Consider the following 20828-nt stretch of genomic DNA (forward strand, 5'->3'; position numbering starts at 1 on the left):
ATAACGGCATTTTAAATTGCTTTAAATTAAAATATATGTTTAAAAATTAAAAATACCAAATTTTTACAGTGAAAGATTTTCGAATTAAGCATTCTAAACTAAGTAATATAATGTTTTATAAAAATCAGAATTTAACAAATTATTTTTAAAAACCGGTTGAAATGAAAGTTGGATAACATTTTTATTCTAAAAATTTTGTAAAATTCTCGGTCAAAAACTAAATTCACTGTCATTTCCTGGTCCCCAACCACCCTGATGAACTCTCCTTGAAATGTTCAAAATCCTTTGAAATATTATACAAGCTTTGAAATATTTTGAAATCTTTAGAATTATTCTGTAAACTTGTGAAATCTGGTCTGTACTCAAAAACAGAGTGGTTTTTTCAAGGTTCTCATGGAGAAATTTAAGAAGATTTCCAGGTTTTCAAGTTCGCCAGACACCCTGTTTACAACCCTAAACACAAATACCCTCATGTTTTGTAAATTTCTAATCTAGCAAAATTAACCAAGAGTTGAAATACCTGTGCAAGAACGCTCAGAGTTCTCGGATAAACCTGAAGTGGCCAGGAGGCAGTGCTCGCGTTCTCCGTAGACCAGGGACTAACTCCGAGATGCTGAAGAAGTGTATTTTGCAGAGTTTCACTCAACGTATTCCTCGTCAGCAAATTATGCGTATAAAGACTCAAGGCCTGGGAAAATTCCGAGTACATGGCGCCCAGAGTTGCACCATAGAAAACTGAAATTGTCCCAGTTTCCGTTCTTGCAGCTTCATGATCCAAATCCCGGATGATCGCCGCCAGAATCACCATCTGCTGTTCCACCAATCCATTCATCACGTACTCCCTGACATAGATGCTCCGACTGCCAAGCAAATGCTGATTCATAAACTGGAAAATCTGAGTCGCGAGGGAAATGTAACCGTGAGGTTCACGATTATCAGGCACAATGGCAGTTGTCGCTCTCTCAACGGTGGGCTCATTGTTCGCCTCCTTGGAGGTATTAGTGCTCGATCCATCGGAAGGTGCCAAAGTTTCCTCAAACCAGAGTCCCAAAATCGGCTCACTGTCCTCCTCCTCGTCAGCCGAATTCTCCGAACAACTCAACAGATCCTCGTAGTAAGTCGTCGAGTCGGACTGGCTCAAGGTATCACCCTCGAGTGAATGTTTCTGCACCCTCTTCAATGTGCAGGCCTTCCGGTAACTGATCGTTGCCAAGTAAAACAGCAAATGGTTGAGTGGAGCTGCTTGGAAGAAGGTGGCCGCTCGCTGCAAGGCTGTGGCAGTTGCCAGGATGTCTAGAGGCGCAGGCTCCGGAGTTGGCGGTCTATTGGGTCCAGCTTCAACAGACACATCTTCCAAGAGAGCACTCATTAAAGTGAGAGCGTGTGACGCAAGAGCCACGGACAAGACTCCAAAGCCTTGCTGCACTTTCATTAAATTAATCCTGCCGGTTCCATCGCGCGCCTTACTCGGCGATTTGCCCTTCTCCTCCTTGGCTTTGTCCGCTGCGCTTAAACTGCTCACCGACAATTGAGCTTGTAGGCCCGCCACGAGGAGCCAGACTCCAATTAGAAGATGATTCTGCAGGATGTGTCCTCCGGCTCGGGTACTGTATTTAATTAGATTTGAGACTAGACTGAAGATTTCTAAACTCCGCTCGACTACGGTTATTGCTAAAGCGTCGTATTCCTCCTCGGCACTCTTGCCACTCTGATTCCCGGGAGCACTGGCTGCCGTATTTGTACTACATTTTGGCGATACTGCATTGGTTATTCCGACTATACTCGAGGCTGTGGCGTTCGCTATCGAGCAGTAAAGACACGACATGGTTAGCAGCGAGAGCTTTTCCAGCTTTGCTGGTGTCAGGGGTTCCAGAATTGGTAAAGAGACTACGCTGTGGACAATGTTGATGTCGTTCACTACCGAATGAAGGCTGTGGCGAATCGTGTGAGCCTCCGAGTGATTAGAAGGCAGACAGAAACTTTTTCGGTTTATAAAGGTTTGGTATTTTCGGGTGTAGCGAGACAAGTGCGGGAGGTTTGTGCACATGTCCAGCAAGGTGTCCCCAGCGCCGATGCTTTGAAGGGTGCTTATATTGTTGGCTATAAACATCATCTGTAATCAAAAATCGAATTTTATGATTCTTTCATTTGCAAATTTACTTATCAGTTTTGTTCCAGGTCAGCTTTGAAAAAAATAGAGAGGATTACTACAAGAGTTTGGTTACAAAATTACGTGACTTTTCCCGGTTTTCGAGGTATAATTCTGAAAAAATTCCAGGTCTACTTTTGGTTTTTAATTCAGCAATGATAATAATTTATCAATAAGTTTGATTGAATTCAACACAATTATCAATAATAATTGCATTAAAGTAACAAAAAAAGTATTCTGTAATCATAACCATATTATGTTTTATGTTATTCAACACCTTTCCAGTTTTTTTTTTTTTTTTTTTGCTTTTCTCATATAATTTTAAATTTCATTTCATTTTTACACTTTGATATTTGCCTTTTTCTTACGTTTTCTTTTGCAATTTTCAAATATAGAATTCGCTATAAAATACTAAATGATTAAGACTTTAAAATAGAGACGATTAAAAAAGTTCCAGTAATTTTTTCAAAATTCCATGACTTTTCCAGGTTTTTCAGTTATTTTTTTTTTAATTCCATGACTTTTCCAAGTTTATTAAACACTTTTTAAAAATTCCATGACTTTTCGAGGTCTTCCAGGAAAGGATAGAGAAAAGAAAGGAAAATCCTGGAAGAAAATTCCCAGTTTTTCCTGGTCATTTTCCCGGTCAACTAAAAGTAATATATTCAGAATTTCCGCAAAATGCAAACATTTATTTTAATTCATGACGTTCATTCAAAACATCATTTAACAAAAAAGAGCGAAATCTTGAAAAATCAATAAATTTTAAGACAAAAACTTTAATTTTTCACTAAAAAATATCCATTTTTTTTTTTACAAAAAATAGAATAGTTAAACTTTCAGTTAAATAAATTGATTTTCAAGAACAAAAAACAACAGGTTTTCAAAAAAATAGTTCAATTTTCAACCAAAGTAATGAATTTTCAAATAAAATTATCAACAAAAATAATGAATCTTCAACTGGAATATTTGAATTTGAAACCCAAAACATGAATGTTCAACCAAAATGATGAGTTTTTAACTAGAATTATTAAATTTCCAACAAAAAGATTAATTTCTAACCTAGAAGATTAATTTCTGCAAAAGTCCAAATTTTCAATTAAAAAAAAAAAAATTTTTCAAACAAATATTAAAGTTATATTTTCAGTAAAAAATTTATTTTCAAAAACAAAAAACCAAAAAACAGTTAAATTTGCTACTGAAATAGTTAAGTTTTCAGTTAAAAAAAAAATTAATTTTCAGTCAAAGAAAACCCGAATTTTCAACAAAAGAGTAACTCTCAAACAAGTAATTATATCTTTATTCAAAAAAGATGAATTTAAAAGAAAAAATGTATTAGTTGATACTTCAACCAAAAAAGATAAAAAATTTTAATAAAAAATAATTAAATTCAACCCAAAAAAATTAATTAAATTAATTTTAATTTAATTAATTAATTTTCAACAACAAAAAACAACGAGTTTTCAAAAAAATAGTTCAATTTTCAACCAAAGTAATAAATTTTCAAATAAAATTATGAACCTTAAACTGAAATAGTTCAATTTAAAAAAAATTAATTTTCAGCTAAAATGATAAAAAGATTAATTTTCTATTAAAAAATACAATTTTTCAACAAAATACATTAATTTTTAACGCAATAGTTGATTTTTTAATTAAATAAGACAAATTTTCGAAACAATATTAGAATTTTGAACTAAGAAAATAATAATTTCATCAAAAAGTGGAATAGTGCCATTTTCAGTTTAAAAAATTAATTTTCAACAAAAAAAAACAACAATTTTCAACAAAATAATTAAATTTTCAATCAAGAAAATGAATTTTCATTCTTTTCAACTATGATGATGTATCTAAAATTGAAATAGATAACTTTTAAACCAAAAAGATGAATTTTTAACTAAAATTATAGGATATTAAACTGGATTAGTTAAATTTTCATCCAAAAAATAAATTCACAAAAAATCTAAATATTTGATTGGAATACTTGAATTTTTAACGAAAAAGATGAATTTTTAAAAAGAAAATTAATTTTCAATTAAAAAAAAAACTATTTTAAAACACATTACGTGAATTTTGAATCAATATAGATCAATTCTCAAAGAAAAATATAATACTTGATATTATTCGAACCATACAATATTTTAATTTGAATTTTAACACAGTTAAAACCAATAAAAAAATACGAACTTTCAACAAGTTTATGATTTTTTTAGAAAAAGATATAATAAATTTTAAAACGAAAAAGCCGAATTTTGCACAAAAAGAAAAAATTCCATTTATTTGTTGAATTTTAAGCAAAAAAAAAAATATATTTTTCAAACAAAGAAATTAATTTTTTAACTTAGATGATTAATCTTTAATGAAAAAAATTATTTTTTAACAAAAGAGTTTATTTTTCAATTAAGTAAACGTACATCTAGCCTAAAAGATGAGTTTTCAACTAAAATGATGATTATTTAACTGAAATACTCGAATTTTCAAGCAAAAGGGAGAATTTTGGTACAATGAGGTTAACTTTCGAAGGAAAAAATTATTGCTTACCAAAAAGGTCGATTTTCTACCCAAAAAATCGTTTTTATAAAACAAAATGTATGCATTTTCAACGGAAAAAAATGATTTTTTAATTAAAAAGCACTAAAAAAAAGAATAGAAAAACTAGTAAAGACTACTAGACCAAACTAGTAAATTTTCAACTAAAATGCTGAATCTTCAACTGAAATACTTAAATTTTCAACAAAAAAAAAAGAATTTTTAACCAAGGAGATTAACTTTCAAAGAGAAAAAGAAACATTTTCTACCAAAATAAGATGATTTTTTTTTTAAATACGTAAAATTTTACATGAAATACATGAATTTTCCATTTAAAAAGACAAAACTACATCTAAATAAATCTAAAAACTACTTGAAGTACTTTCTTTTTCTAAACTTCGGTAGAAAGAACTTTTAAATTGTGATGAATTTTGACTTGGAACAGAGATTTTGTAAAATTCCCTGTTCAAAGTTCCATTATATTTCTTTGCCGAAACTCCCTGTCGGACAATAAAAACTATAATTATTTTCACTCATATGCCCTACAAATGTAGAAAAAGTAGAAATCGCGTTTCTAAATTAACCAAAATTATTAAAATAATGACAATTTGAATTTGGCCACGGTCAGAAGTAAATTCCCGGATTTTAAATTAAATTCCCGGTCATTTCTCCCCTGCCGTTGCATACTCAAACCGAAAATATTTAACGAAAAATATATTAATTCATATTGGGAATGGTTAAACTGCGATACGCCACATGGTAACAAAAATCGGAACTAGAAAAAATAGGTACGATCTTATGGAAAAATGCGAAACCGAGAACATTTGTTAAATTCTCTGATTTTTCCTTGAATAATTTTTCATTTTCAATCATTAACATTCAAATATTAGCATTTTAATCTTGTAATATTTTTAAGATAGAATATTTTATAAACGGAATAAAACAGTATTTCATATAAAAATTTAGAATTTTTAAATTTATTAATTCATTTAAAAAAAAAGTATTTTCTATCATAAAAGATGGTTTTTTGACAAAGTTATTGAATAATAATTGAAACTGATGTATTTTTACTTAACAAAAATGAAATTTTAAACTGAAAAATAATTTTTTTAAACAAAAAATGCGAATTTTTAATTAAAAAAGATCAATCTTAAAAAAAGGGAAGTAGCAGTTAAATTTTCAACCAAAGAAAATGAAATAAAAATTTTAATGAAAAAAAAGAAACATTTAACAATGTAGATCAATTTTCAATTGAAAAATATTAAATTTCAACAAAATAATTAAACTTTCAACCGAACAGATGAATTTTTAATTAAAAATATCAATCTTTAGCAAAAAAAAAATTTGTTAACAATTTGATTCAACCAAATTCTTCAAACAAATTAGTTGAATACCCAAGTAAAGAAGAATGATTTTTAACCAAAAAGTTGCATCTTAATTTAAAAAAATTAAATTTCTTTTAAAACCGATCAAGTTTTAAATCAAAGACATAGATTTTCAAAAAAAATAGTTGAATTTTCTGTTGAAAGAGATTTCAATCGAGTTTTTACGATCAAAATATGTAATTTTAAAAAAGAAATAAGTTTCTATGAAAAAAAAATTAATTTTCCATCAATGAAGACGAATTTTTAACCAAAAAGAATTACTTTTTAAAAAAACTGTTGAACTCTCTATTATATAGTTGCATTTTTATCAAAAAAAGATGCAATTTCTCTTCAAGCAGAAAAATTTTTAATTACAAAAACAAAAATTTGAGCTTTCATCCAAAAAAGATTCCAGTTCATCAGCAAGATCAAAAATTGATTTTTTAATAAAAAAATAAACTTTCTTCGACCAAAATGAATGAATTTTTAACAAAATAGTTGATTTCTACACCCAACAGTTGAAGTTTTATCCAAAAAAGATGACATTTTTCTTAAAACAGATAGATTTTTCATTAATTAAAAACAAATTTTTAAAAATAGTTGAATTTCCATTCAGTAAATATGTCAGTTCTTTTTTCAATACCCAAATATTATATTGATACAGTCGAATTTTCAACCAAAAATGATTACTTTTTAACAAAATTGTTGAATTTTTATCCAATAAAAAGATAAACTTTCAAAAAATAAGAAATTTAAAAAAATTTTAGTCTGAAAATTTTCAATTTGGAACAGTTTTAATGAGAAATAATAAAGTTTTAATACCTTTGAATTTTAAATGATCGAATTTTTAGAATTGTATTCGGAAAATATTTCATTTTTAACGATTTGTACTTGTCCTATTTTCGAAATTTTGATTTTAATCTTAAATCATTGAAATTTGCGAAATTCTATAAAAGAAAAAAACAACAATTATTGTACTATATATTGTGATTTTCAACAGATTATAAACTTAAATGGACTTATTTTGAAGCAAACATGAACTCAAAGTAATTTTTTATTAATTTATACAGAAAATATTGACTATTTAAAAATCTGATCTAAAAGTTAGGGTAGAATTCGTATTTAAATTCCAATCTCTATTGTCCGTATTCTTTGCATAATCTGGACAAAATTTGTCGCTACATACATTAATTAATGTTTATTTAAGCTTACAATGCATTGACACTTACATGAAATAATTATTTTTGTTTGTTTGTTAAGAACATTTTTTGACAAAAATGTGTTTTGTTTCACTCTATAAGAATGAAATTCTATCTAAAACGATTTGTTTTTTAAGAAGATTTGTTTTTAGTATTTAATCATTGTGTTCAACTTCACAAAACAATCGTAAAAACACTTTTATGCAAAAATTAAAATACATCTTTAAAATTGTAGGTACTATTTCTAATTCCAGTTTTCGGCACCAGGTGGCGAAATGATGGACCACCATTCTAAATTACTTCAACCAAAAAATATTTTAATTCGAAATCAATCGCAGTTTAATTTAATCAAAAGATCTCTAAAAGTTATAAAGAACGTAAATTTTCAGTGACTTAGTTGTAAAAAGTCACTACCCAATTCTGAATTGTTAAGATAAAAAAAAAAAACAGTTATTTGTTAAATACCTTTATATCCGAGCCTTGATCGCTAGTAGCATTCTCGGATGAGATTTTATTAACATCAGGTGTAGCATCGATTCTGACGGACATGGAAGGGATGAATTCCTGAAGAGGCATCGTCAATTGTTCGAGAATATTGCTCGACAAATCGCTGCGGGTCCTCTTCGTTTCCTTGATGGGTTGAGGTGTCGATTCCTTTTCTCCGTTTGTCGACGAAGGTTGAACGACTGATGGCACTTTCGCATTTTTCAGAATTGCAATTAGAGCCACCTCCTCAGCTTTCGCGAGAAGTGATTGCCCAACGCACAAGGAACGTATAGCCAAAAGAAGCTGTTTCGTCGTCAGAATTGTCGACGTTCCTTCTCCAGGTTGCGTCTGATTCTGGGGCAACTTCCCCACCAAGTAGACCAAAAGTATTTTGCATGCTTGCCATACCAGCGGCACCTGATTCTTCGAAACTGAATCAAAATTTTAATTTTCTTTTAAAACACCGTCGAGCAAGGAAAGTGAAAACAATAAATATGCAAATTTAGGGTGGCCGTTTTAATCAAACAAAACAATTCCAGGTCATTTCCGAGTTCGGAAACATATTTCGCGGTTAATAAAATACAAAGATTTGAACTCTTAGGTTTCGTATTAAATGACGTAACAGATTATATGCCTTCAGTAACCCTTAAAGGGCATACTGGGTGTAAATCACCCCGCGACTTACTTGCGCTTTATCAAAACGTACCAAATTTAAAAAAAATGGACCATAAGACGCCAGATTAACAAATGACATGAAAAACTACTTTTCTAGGTCATTTTTACATAAATTGAATTTATATAATTTTTATACGCTGTTTAAGATCAATCAAATCGTTTAATCGCGCAAAATACCTTTTTTGGAACGAACACTATAAGACTCAATTTATTTTTGAAGCGCCGTATCTCGGAAGTATTCAAGTAAAATTTTAAGTAAAAATATCAAAAACTTAAAAAGTTTAGAGTGAAAGAAGTCATTTTTTAATTTTTGTCCAAAAAGGATTTTTTTAAACTACTTTAAATTTCAAAAACTGTTATGAAACCTTTTTCTCCTTAGATTAGATAGATTAAACATAATTAATTTATTTTCTTGTAAAAAACTATCCGATACCATCGGCACAACACACGTTTGAATACCCTTGGGTACCTAACACCCAGTATACTTGATAATTAATATTCAAATACCAGCATTTTAATCTTGTGATGCTTTTAACATAGAATCTTTTATAAACTGAATGAAACAGTATTTCAGATACAAATAGAAATTTTTCAAATTTATTAATTTATTTTACACAAAAAAGTCTTTTCTACTATAAAAGATGGCTTTAGAAAAAATATTTAAATTTTCAGAAAATATTTAAATTTTTAACATAAAAAAATATTGAACCCAAAAAGACGAATTTTCAACAAATAAAGATTTTTCACTCAAGAAAGAAATGAAAGATTATCTGAAATGATGAACCTTCAATCCGAAAGACGAGTTTTCTCTACAAGAATTAAATTTTCAAACCAAAAAATATAACTTTATAGACAAAAAATAATTTTCTACGAAACTGATGAATTTTTATAAAATAAAAATGAAATTACAAGCCAAGAAAATTATTTTTTAGCAAAAAGGAGAATACTCAATACTCAAGTAAAGAAGAACCATTTCAACGAAAAAGTTACGTTTTCATAACAAGCAAACAAATAAATGTGTGCTAAAACAAATGAATTTTTAAATTAAAAACGTAATTTTTCAAAAAATAGTTCAATTTTCTGTTGAAAAAGATTTCAGTCGACTTTTTAAGATCAAAATATGAACTTTTCAACAAAAAATAAGTATCTAGGAGAAAAATTTAATTTTAAATCAAAACGCAGGTCTCACAATCCCTATGGGATCAAATAAAGGGATCAAAGGGTACTTTTTTCACGCTTAAAGACTACCAAATTCAGGATAAATTCAGAAGATTTTGGAACAATTAAATTTACATTCAAAAGAATTCAAATGAAATGGGAAAATGTTTAAAAAATGCCATTCATCTCCGTAAAACTGGATTGAATTTAATTTAATTTAATTCAAAAAAATTCACTGAATTAAGTAGAATTGAGCGCATTTACAAGGATTCAAGTAAACTAAAAAAATTCAAAGAGATTCCAAAGACTTTAAAAGAATTCAGGGTGAATTCCATGAAAAATTTAAAATCTTTTCAAATATTTGAAACTCTACTAATTTCCAACACAAGAAGTGACTAATGATTATAGAACAATTCAAGGTGCATTCAAATGAATTGGAACGATTTTAAGAATCGAAAAAAAAAATTTGATTGATTACAATAAATTTTAAGCGAATTTAGAGAAATTTAAAAGAAATAAGAAGCAGAATTAGATGAAATGAAATTCATAAATAAAAAATCAGCCTAAATTTAAAAATCAATAAAGTTAATTGAAAACAATTCAAAAACATGGAAAAATTGATTGAATTGGGTAGAATTGAGTGAAAATTTAGATTAAGTCAAATGAATTTAAAAGGATTTAAGATAAATTAATAAGAATTCAGGACGAATTACAAATGAATTGTAAAAAATATTTGAAAATCTCTTGAAGTCTTCGAAATCCTGTGAAAGCACTCATGTCAGGTGAAAAATTCTTTGAGATCCTTCAAAATAATAAAATTCCTTAAAATGATTAAAAACACTGGAAATCCCTTTATATCTCTAAAATATTTTTAAATACCCTAAAATATTTCAGTCTTTGAAAGCCTTGAAACGTGTGAAATAAATTTTTAATTTCTGGGTATCTTTTTAAATTTCTGAAAATATTTTAAATCCCATTAAATTACTGAAATCAATAAGAAATTACTTTGTAATCTTTTAAAATAATAAAAATGATTTAAATCATTTACACTCCTCTGAAATTTTTTGAAGCACTTGAAAATGCCAAGGAATTTGAAAAAAATAAGTTCATCAATTGAATTCTAAAGAATTCAGGGTGAATTTCAAATCTCTTCAAATCTCTTCAAATCTTTAAAACCCTGCAAAATACATCACTTCTCATGAATAAATTCTTTAAAACACACTAAAATATTATAAAGTTCCGTAATATTCTATGATATTTTTTTAAATTCTGGATAATGTAATAAAATGCATTGAAAGTGGAACACTTGAATTTTAAACTTAAGAAATTTTCAATTCAAAAATGTTGTCTTCAAATGCTCAATAATTTACACGAATAAAATGGAAGCTACTAAAACTTATCAACTGAACAATTTTTAATTAAATCCAGTTAAACTACTAAATTAAACATTTTTTACTTTTATAAATTATAGAGTATAAAGATTTAGATTCAGTTCCAAAAATATAAATCCACATTATCATTTTCATTGCTCTAAATTGAAGAATCAAGGAATGAATTAAAATTTAAGTGTCTCTATTGAGTCGTTTAGTGGCAATTATTTTCACAAGGTGTTTTTCTTTAATATTTATTTTTTTTTAACAGTTTGTTTAGGAAACATGGTTCTTTAAAAAAAATGTGCTTTCAAATATTAACCAGATACATTAAATCATAGACTCTATGTTGTTCTATAATGTTCTGTACTTTTGCCGTTCTCAAAAGTTCGATTCTGGATCAACCAAAAAATTAAATTAAAAAATCTATATGCGGCTTTACATTTTTAAATATTTTTTGAAATTTTCTCGAAAGTTCGAAAAATCTTTTTAAATATTCTCTTGAAATTAATTCTTAATTCCCGGTTTTTACGATCAGCGGCCACCCTGGGACTTTAAAACTTGAAAGATACATAAAAATTTATTATCTAATCAAGGTTTCTGGCTTGAAATTTATTAAACATGGAGAAATGGGAACTTGTTTACTTATGTTGACGTCATCAGCATAAAAAATTATGTGTCATCCAGATACTATATTTGCTTTTAGATTGTAAATCAATTTTTTATGGAATACAAGAAACAAATATGGGAAATATTGCACAAAAAATCTGATTTAAAAATATATATTGCACAAATTGAATATACATTTTAAACATTTAGATTAAACAAGGCTAAATCCAAAATTGTTCAAGTATTAAAGCATCCTACATTAAATAAACTATAAACTTATTTTAACTTGAATTATTTTAAGCAATTTCAAGCCATTTTGTTTTTTTAATTATGCGAATAATTTTTTTTCAACAGAACATTTCTTAAATTATAAGATAAATTGTTTTAAATTTAAATATGTAATTTGAAAATCCTTTAAAAGCCACAAAATCTCGAAAAATCTACATGTTGTTTTAAATTTGTTCAAATTTTAAACTATTTTACAATGTTTTCAGAACTTTAATATATATTTTTAAATGATTTGAATTTTTTCGAAAATTGTTAGAAAATCGTGCAAAATTTACCAAATTTCCTTAATATTGTCCAAATTATTGTTTTACAATTTTCAAAATCTTTTAAATACTCTCTTAAAAATTTTTTTTTAAATAAAAAATCATTTTCAATTTTCCTAAGAATCTCAAGGAAATGTTTTTATTGTTCACATTTTAATTAAACTATTTTACTTTAAAAGTAATTAATTAATTTATACTTATAGATGATCATATAAAAACATTTTTGATCAAAATTGTTCAATTTAAAACGCTTTTAATTTGCAAATGTTTAAGTCTTCAAGTCTGCATTTAAAAATTCTTTAAATTAAAAATCTACGCCTAAAAATAAAAATATTAAAAATAAAATATATAAATTAAAAAATATTCGAATTATGCATTGTAAAGCGAATGAAGATAACAATTCAACTAATTATTATTTTAAAGTATTGAAATCGAATTTGAACAGATTTTTTTCTGGAAATTTGTAAAATTCCAGATGAAAATTACATTCACTTTCATTTTAATACAGTTTTAAAAATATACTTCTTTTTTCAAAGGTTCTACATTTAAAAAAAATTAATTCAATTTTTCTTAAGTTTTTAAATAATATTTTTAAATTAAAATGTTTAATTTTTAATTTTCGAGATTTTATCAAAAAATTTTCGGAATAATTTAAAATGTCATTTGTTCCAAATAAAAACAATTTGAAATTTTCCCAGGAACCTTTAGAAATATTTTTATTCTCTTGAAACCTTTGAAAATTCTTCAAAAGCTTCTTTTTTCGAAATCTTGAAAAATCTACATTTTGTTCTAAATTTCTTGAAATCGTAACGAGAAAATTCCTGAATTGAAACAATTAAAAATTGTATTTTTGTAAATATTATTTATTAATTAAAAACACAATAATCAAATGCATTTTTTTACTGGTCAAAGTTTTTAAAATTATTATTCGAATTGAAAATAACCACAATTGAATAAACATTATATAAACAAATTAATGTAAAAACACAAGAGCCTCGAACAAATCAGAATTTTTGGCCTAAATTTTCTACGAACCTAATAACATTTTCCAAACAAACTTTGCAGGATTCAATTCAGCGTTTATTTTTTCTTAATAATCAAATAATACTTCAAGAAAAAAACAATTTTTTGAATTCTTGCAATTCAGGAATTTTATATGTAATTCTGGAATTTTCTAGCTAGGATATTTTATAATTGGGCAATTTCCTGCCGGGAACTGTATTCTTAGGTAATTTTCAAATTCGGTAATATTACAAGCTGAATTTCTACCTGAATTTTAGTGTCGGGAATTTTATTTTTCGGCATTTTTCAATCGTCCCGTTTAAAAATGGAATACTTTAGACTAAAACAATATTTTTAATTTAATAAAAGCCTTTAATTATGTATATATTAATATGAAGTTATTTTTAAATTGAAAAAAGGTTTATAACGTTTATAATGTCGCTTATCAAGAAAGGTCAATTGCAAATGCTTTTAATTTTTAACTGGCAAAACTTTAAGAATGCATTTTAAAATTCTTTAAATTAAAAATGTAGGCTTAAAATTCTAAAATGCTGAAAAATGTTGAATTTTCGACCAAATAGTGGATTTTTTAACCAAAAAAATATTAATTCTGAATCCAAAATATAATAGTAGACTTTCGAAACAACAAATTAATTAAATTTTCAACCAACTGGAAGAATTCTCAACTAAGATATTAATTATGGTTGAAAAATACGATAGTATACTTTTCAATTAAAAATAATTTACATTTAAGCATAAAATATGCCTAATTTTGAATACAAAAGACCGAATTTTCTTATCTAAAAAGACCAATTTTCCACGAAACAGTTAAATTTTCGATTGGAAAGGACGATTTTTTAAACAAAATAGTTAATTTTTTAGCAAAACAATTAAATTTTCAACCAAATAGTAGTAATAGTAGTCCCATTTTAAATTGTCTAAGTCTTCAAGTCTGCATTTTCAAATTCTTTAAATTAAAAATGTACGCTTAAAAATAAAAAAATTTTAAGTCAGATTTTCAATTTCCGTATGGCAAACTGAATATCATTATTAGAAAAAAATTCAACTAATCATTTTAAAAAATGTTCAGATCGAATTTGAACCGATTTTTCTTCTAAAAATTTGTAAAATTACCGGTAAAAAAATAAATTAAAGTTTTATCTAAAAATAAAAATACGGAAACACTCAACTTGCGTTAAATAAAAAAAAAAAAAAAAAGAATACTTTTTGCCAGTTATAGGTTACAATATTTTAATTTAAACTAAATAAATATTCTAGTTAATATAGAAAAGTACAAAATATTTAATAATTTGTTCTTAAAAAAAGGACTGAAATGAAAACATATGCTTCAAAATAAAAACTGATAATATTATTGCATTTCTCGCTGAAATTCTACCAAGAATTAATTTTAAAAAAATGCAAATACAAGAAAATAAGGGTATGCGAGGATAAAACCCGAATTTAAAATTTTCCCTCGACATTTTGGCCATCGTTTATCATAGATGACAAATCCAAATCTGTTGATCAAGGTGACTCTCAAGAAGTAAACACGAGCCAAAGAACGAAATAAATTTTTTTAGCTTTTGGCCTTTTGCAAGATGTCGCTTATTTAAAAGGGAAACCCCAAGAAACGAACAAATTTAGAAAATTAATCACTGTGCTCGATTTTGAAGGATTTTAAAGATTTACGACACTTTGATTCGCGAAATTCCATTATCAAAATTGAGTCGCGAATTCTTTGATTACAAAATCAAATATGTACAACGGTTTTTTATCTATAACAAAGTATATACAATAAGTTCCCAAGCATTAAGTGCCAGGTCATTGAAAAACTTACGAGAATTGGCGTAACCACTGATGTAATCTGCAACTATAGCAGCAAAGGATGTGTAAAAGGCCTCGTAGGATTCCTCGTGGGACGTAAATTCGGATTCACTGAAAAATAAACGTTAAATAGATCGATAAATACGTCTACGTTTAGTTAACGAGCATCCATTTCTGTACTGTCACCTTAGCACGGTTTCGGTTTTGCGAATTTTGTGCTCTTTCCATGCTTTGTTTTGCATGAAACTGAAAACCTACCTTTTAACAATTGCTTTCACGAGCTCGATAATCTCATTTTTGTTGAATGAACCGTAAGATGCAGTTAAAATTGGCTTTATAATCGATGTCCAGTCGACAGAGCCACCGCTCTTGGCCGCCATTTTGAAAACTGACGAGATTCATGAATATCCTTTTCCGAGGAACTGATTGGTCAACTCGCGAACGAAATTCAGAGAAATCTGGCGGATTTATTGGTAACTCTTTGATGCAAGGGAAGCACGTGATGTCAGTCAAACAGAAACATATTTTTGAATTTACCTCAATTTTGATGATTTAGTCAAAACCAAATGAATGAGATTTCTACGAGAAGAAATGAATTTTTCAACGTCTTTTAAACTAACCAAAATTAATCCTACAATTTAGAAAAAATGTTTCAAAATTATAAAAATTGCCTGAAAAATTGAAAATCAGAAAATCTTGCAGATTTTTGTTGACATTTTTAGAAATCTTTGGAAAATGTTTGAAATCTCTCAAAATTCATTTTTGAACAAACATTATTTAAAATTTTCCAAGGAATCTTGAGAAAACATTTTTGCTTCATACATCTTGAACTACCAAAATTTACATTTTTTTTAATCTTTTGAAATTTTAAATTATTTTTAAAATGTTTTCGAAACTTCTAAATATCTTTCAAAATTTTTTGAAATTTTCCTAGAATTTTCTTTAAATCTTTTTAAATTGTTTACAGTTGGCACTTCTTTTACATGGTTTAAAATCATAAAAAATGTTGTTTTGTTTAATAAATTTGTATTAGTGAAATTTTCCCAGGAATCTTAAGTATATCATCTTCAAAAATCTGAAATTTGTATTAAACTCTTTGAAGTATTTTCAAAAATAAATTTTGGAAAAAATACAAAAAGTGATTAAAAATTTAAAAAGATTTCATAAAGTTTAAAACAAAATGTATTTTAAAACTTTCGAAAAAAGAAGCTTTTCAAAAATTTTAGAATGTTTCAAGAGAATACAAAAATGACTTAAGATTGCTGGAAATATTTCAAACGATTTATTATTTTTTTTAATGAGATTTCAAATGATTACTAAAAATTTTGAAAAAGATATGGGAAATTTTAGCGGAATTGTTTTAATTCTTAAAGATTTTTCAAACATTTTAGAAACGTTTTAAATCAATTTAAAGATATGTAAAATTTTGGAAAAAATTCCAAAGCTAATTAAAATTTTGAAAAGATTTCAGGAAATTAAAAAAAAATGTAGATTTTGTAAGATTTCGATAGAAAGAAGCTTTTGAAAAATTTTCAAAGGTTTCAAGAGAATAAAAAATGTTCCTCCTTGAAAGTTTCAAATGACTTTATTTAAATAAATTACATTTAAATTGATTTCTAAAAAGGTAAAAAATGTTAAAAGATTTAGATACATTTTTAGAAAAATTCAAATAATTTTAAAAGTTATTCAAAATTTTTTTTAATTGGAAAAGAAATTAAAAGATTGAAAATATTAAAAAAAATTAACATTAAATGTAGATCTTTGAAGATTACGGAATAAAATTTTGAAACTTTTCAAGAATTTTGAAAAGCATCAAAATATAATAAAAATAAAAAATTGTGAGATTCCTGAAAAAAATTGTATACTTTTTTATTTAGAAAATTAATATTAGGAGTATATTTAACATGATTTTTAAACAATTCAAAAGATTTATAAAATAGTCAAAAAAGAATCTCAAAGATTTTAAATCTTTAAGTGTTTTAAACTAACCGAAATTAATCTTCAAATTTAGAAAAATGTTTAAAAATGATCAAAATTGCGTGTAAAATTGAAAATTAAAAAATCTTGCAGAATTTTGTTGACATTTTTAAAAATCTTTTAAAAATGTTTGGAACCCCTAAAAATTGATTTTTGACAAAAAAATATATTAAAAATTTGCCAAGGAATCTTAAGAAAAAATGTTTTTCTTTATACCTCTTAAAGTACAAAAATCTACATTTTGTTGTATATTTTTTTAATCTTTTGAAATTTTAAATTATTTTTGTAATTTTTTCAATACTTCTAAATATCTTTCAAAATTATTGGAATTGTTCCTACAATTTCTTAAAAACCTTTTTAAATTATTTAAATTGACATTTCATTTACATTTTAAAGAATAATATAAAATGTTTTTGTGTTTTAAAAGTATGTATTGGTGAAATTTTCACAGGAATCTTGAGTATATCATCTTAAAACATCTAAAATTGGTATTAAACTGTTTGAAATATTTTCAAAAATGAATTTTGAAAAAATAGAAAAAGTTATTTAAAATTTAAAAATATTTCAAAAAGCTTAAAACAAAATTTATTTTAAAGATTTCGAAAAAAAAGCTTTCAAATCATTTTAGAAGGTTTCAAGAGAATAAAAAAATTACTTGAGATTCCTAGGAAAATTATCAACGATTTTTATTTTTTTTAATAATGTTTCACATGATTTCAAAAAATGGAAAAACGAATTTGAAAATTTTACGAACTTTTGTATAATTTTAAAAGATTTTCAACAATTATAGGAACACCTTAAATCATTTTAAAAGATATGAAAACTTTTTGGAAAACTTCCGAAAATAATTAAAATTTTGAAAAGATTTTAAGAAATTAAAAAACGTATTGAAAGTTTCAAATGACTTTATTTAAATAAATAACATTTGAACGACTTTCTAAAAACGTAAAAAAATTTAAAAGATTTAGATACATTTTTAGGAAAATTCGCATAATTTTAAAAGATATTTAGAAGTTTTTAAAAATTTGAAAAGATTTAAAAAAATTTAACATTAAATGTAGATTTTTTAAGATTGCGGGATAAAATTTTAAAACTTTTCAAGAATTCTGAAAAGTATCAAAAAATAATTTGAAAAAAAACATGAGATTCCTGGAGAAAATTGTGTACTTTTTTATTAAAAAAATTAAATTCAGGAGAATATTTAACAAGATTTTTAAATATTTCAAAAGATTTATAAAATAGTCAAAAAAGAATATTAAAGATTTAAAATCATTTCTTTTTATTTTGCAGATCTCCAAAACAGCTTAGGAAAAATTGTAATATCATTTAAAAACACGTTTCGAACGTTTGGAAGGTTTTAAAAACTTAAAAAGAAATTTAAGAAAAATGTAGGTTTTAGCAAATTTTGAAAATAATGTCGAAGTTTTTCAAAAATTTAAAAATGTATCAACGAAGTAAATACTTGTCTTAAAAATCCTGGGAACATTTCAAAAGTTTTTTTGTTTTTAAGACATTTTAAATATTTTCTAAAAATGTAAAAAAACTCGAAAAATTCTAATGAATTTTTTTACTTTTAAAATATATTTCAACAATTTGTGGAAAAATAAAAATAATTTTAAATAATTTTTAAGAAACTTTCTTATTCGCTTGAAACGTTGCAAATGTTTTAAAAGCTCATTTTTTCAAAATCTCCCAAAATCAACGTTTTGTTCAACATTTTTAGAAATTTTTTGAGATTTTTAATCATTTTTGGAATGTTTTCAACATTATTAATATTTTTTGATTGATTTTAATTTTTTCTTGAATTGTTTCAAAATATTTAAATACTATAAAATTGCATTATTATATTCTAAATTTCTTATGAAATTCTTAGAAATCATTTGAAGTGTCATTTTTATATAAGAAAAAATTATTTGAAATTTTACTAGGAATTTTACGAAAATTTTTTATTTGCTTGAAACTTTCAAAACTTCTTTAAAACTTCTTTTTATAGCAATCTTCAAAAATCTACATTGCGTTAAAAATTTTCTGCAATCTTTTGAAATTTAAATTATTTTCGGAATAGTTTAAAACCTATAAATATCATTCAAATGATTTTAGTTCCTACAATTATTGAAAAATCTTTTAAAATTAAAAAGAGTCTTAAAATTTTCCATTTTCTTTACTTTGAGAAATCGTTTGAAATGTAATTTTTTAAATAATAATCAATTAGAAGTTTTTTCTAGGAATATTAAATAAATTTTTGATTCTCTTGAAACATTTGAAAATTTTTCAAAAACTTCTTTTTTCGAAATCTTAAAAAATCTACATTTGGTTCTAAATTTTTTGAAATTTTTTGAATTTTTCAATTAGTTTTTTAATTTTTTTATAACTTCTGAATCTATTTTAAAATTATTCAAATTTTTTCTAAAATTTTTTGAAAATCTTGAAAAACTGAAAAAATTACTTTAAACTCTTTTAGAGATTTCCTTTAGATTCTTATAAATCATTTAAAATGTAATTTTTTAAAACAAAACATTATTTCAAATTTTTTCAGCAAATTTTTGACAATTCTGAAAAAAATTGAAGCTTTTTCAGAATTTTGAAAAGTATCGAGAAAATAAAACACTTTTCTTAAGACTCCCGAGAAAATTTGTAATCATTTTTTACTCAAAAAAATTAATTTTTAAGGATTTCAAAAATTTCCAGAAGATTTATAAACATGTCGAATAAAAATCTGAAAGATATTCAGGCAGTTTTTTTCAAATTCATGTAATTTGTTGAAAATTAATCTGTTTTGATTAAGGATTTAACTATTTTGTTAAACAATTAAAATATTTTGAAAATATTTAATTATTTGGTAGAAATGTGACTTATCTTCTATCTGAAACCCTAATTTGAAAAATAAAAAATTGTTGAAGAATTGATTTCTGTAAGTTATTCTAAATTTCGTTTCTTATTAAAAATAATTTATTTATAAGAGTAACCTTTTTTCTACAGTTATTTTCAAAAGTAGGGTAGGGAATGCTTTTGAAAAATATGAAAAGGAAACTTCCAGTCAAATCACTCAAACCTTCCTAAATTTGTTAAAGGTACAAGAATAAAAATTGGTACTGAACTCTTAAACATTTTCCCCAATTTTACGCTATTTAAGCTAACGCGGGAAGTTGAGATCCAATCAAATAGCGTACTCTACTCCATACGCAGTCTAGGCAATACAATAGCCTAAACAAAATATAAAATCGGAAATCAATCATTCAAATTTGAAAGAATTAAACAAGAAAATTAAATTTTTCTTAAAAAATTAATCTTTGAGCTACATAATTGTTTGCAAAAATGTTTAAAACCTATTTCGGATAATAAATTGTTTATGCTCTTGTGTGGCAAACCTGTCAAACCTTGATTTGTTTGCAATGGTCGATTTTTTAATTCGACAGTCCCGACATCTACATAGGGACTACAATACAGAAAAGGTATTGTTCCTCAAATATTTATCAATATATCTTTCTGAAAGTTTGTCAGTAAATTTTCTTATATCAGTTTTCGATTGCACAAGATTACAGACCCGTTACGACAAGTTTCGCTATTTCGTTTGACTCGCGTATCGATCGTGGTTCATTCGCACCATTTTGGGGTTAGGTTGGTTTAGCTCGTTAACTCGTTAGGGCCCGTGTCTCCAAGTTATTTATTATATAACGAAATCGGAGTGACATTACGATTGTTTGCAGAAAAATGTTGAGATTTCCGTTGGTCAGGGCCACCGGACTGTCAAGTGGCAGGCTTGGAAGCACTGGCCTCCATACGAGCGTCAACAAGTCCCAGCAAGCCGCCCAGGATCTTGTCGAACTTTTCATCGATGACATTCCTGTCCAGGTACCTCCTGGAACGACTGTCCTTCAGGTAGGGCCTTTTGTTTAGATATCTCATTAAAATTTTCATTCGCCTTAAAGCAGGGTGAC

The 20828-nt window shown here is 26.1% G+C and overlaps 1 protein-coding gene across 1 annotated transcript in view; it reads right to left on the reverse strand.

Annotated features, from left to right (window-relative positions):
• Window positions 1–15293, reverse strand: part of LOC117179425 (E3 ubiquitin-protein ligase UBR4) — a 94626-nt gene extending 79333 nt beyond the window's left edge. The window contains exons 1-4 of the mRNA XM_033371197.1: window positions 15172–15293; window positions 14927–15024; window positions 7704–8155; window positions 521–2113 (exon numbers count right to left, since the gene is read on the reverse strand). Coding sequence (XP_033227088.1) covers window positions 521–2113; window positions 7704–8155; window positions 14927–15024; window positions 15172–15293 — 2265 coding nt within the window. The remainder of the gene's footprint in view (window positions 1–520; window positions 2114–7703; window positions 8156–14926; window positions 15025–15171) is intronic.
• Between the last annotated feature and the right edge of the window lie 5535 nt (window positions 15294–20828).

This window comes from Belonocnema kinseyi, chromosome 9, assembly GCF_010883055.1.
Source record: "Belonocnema kinseyi isolate 2016_QV_RU_SX_M_011 chromosome 9, B_treatae_v1, whole genome shotgun sequence".
Classification (NCBI taxonomy): domain Eukaryota; kingdom Metazoa; phylum Arthropoda; class Insecta; order Hymenoptera; family Cynipidae; genus Belonocnema; species Belonocnema kinseyi.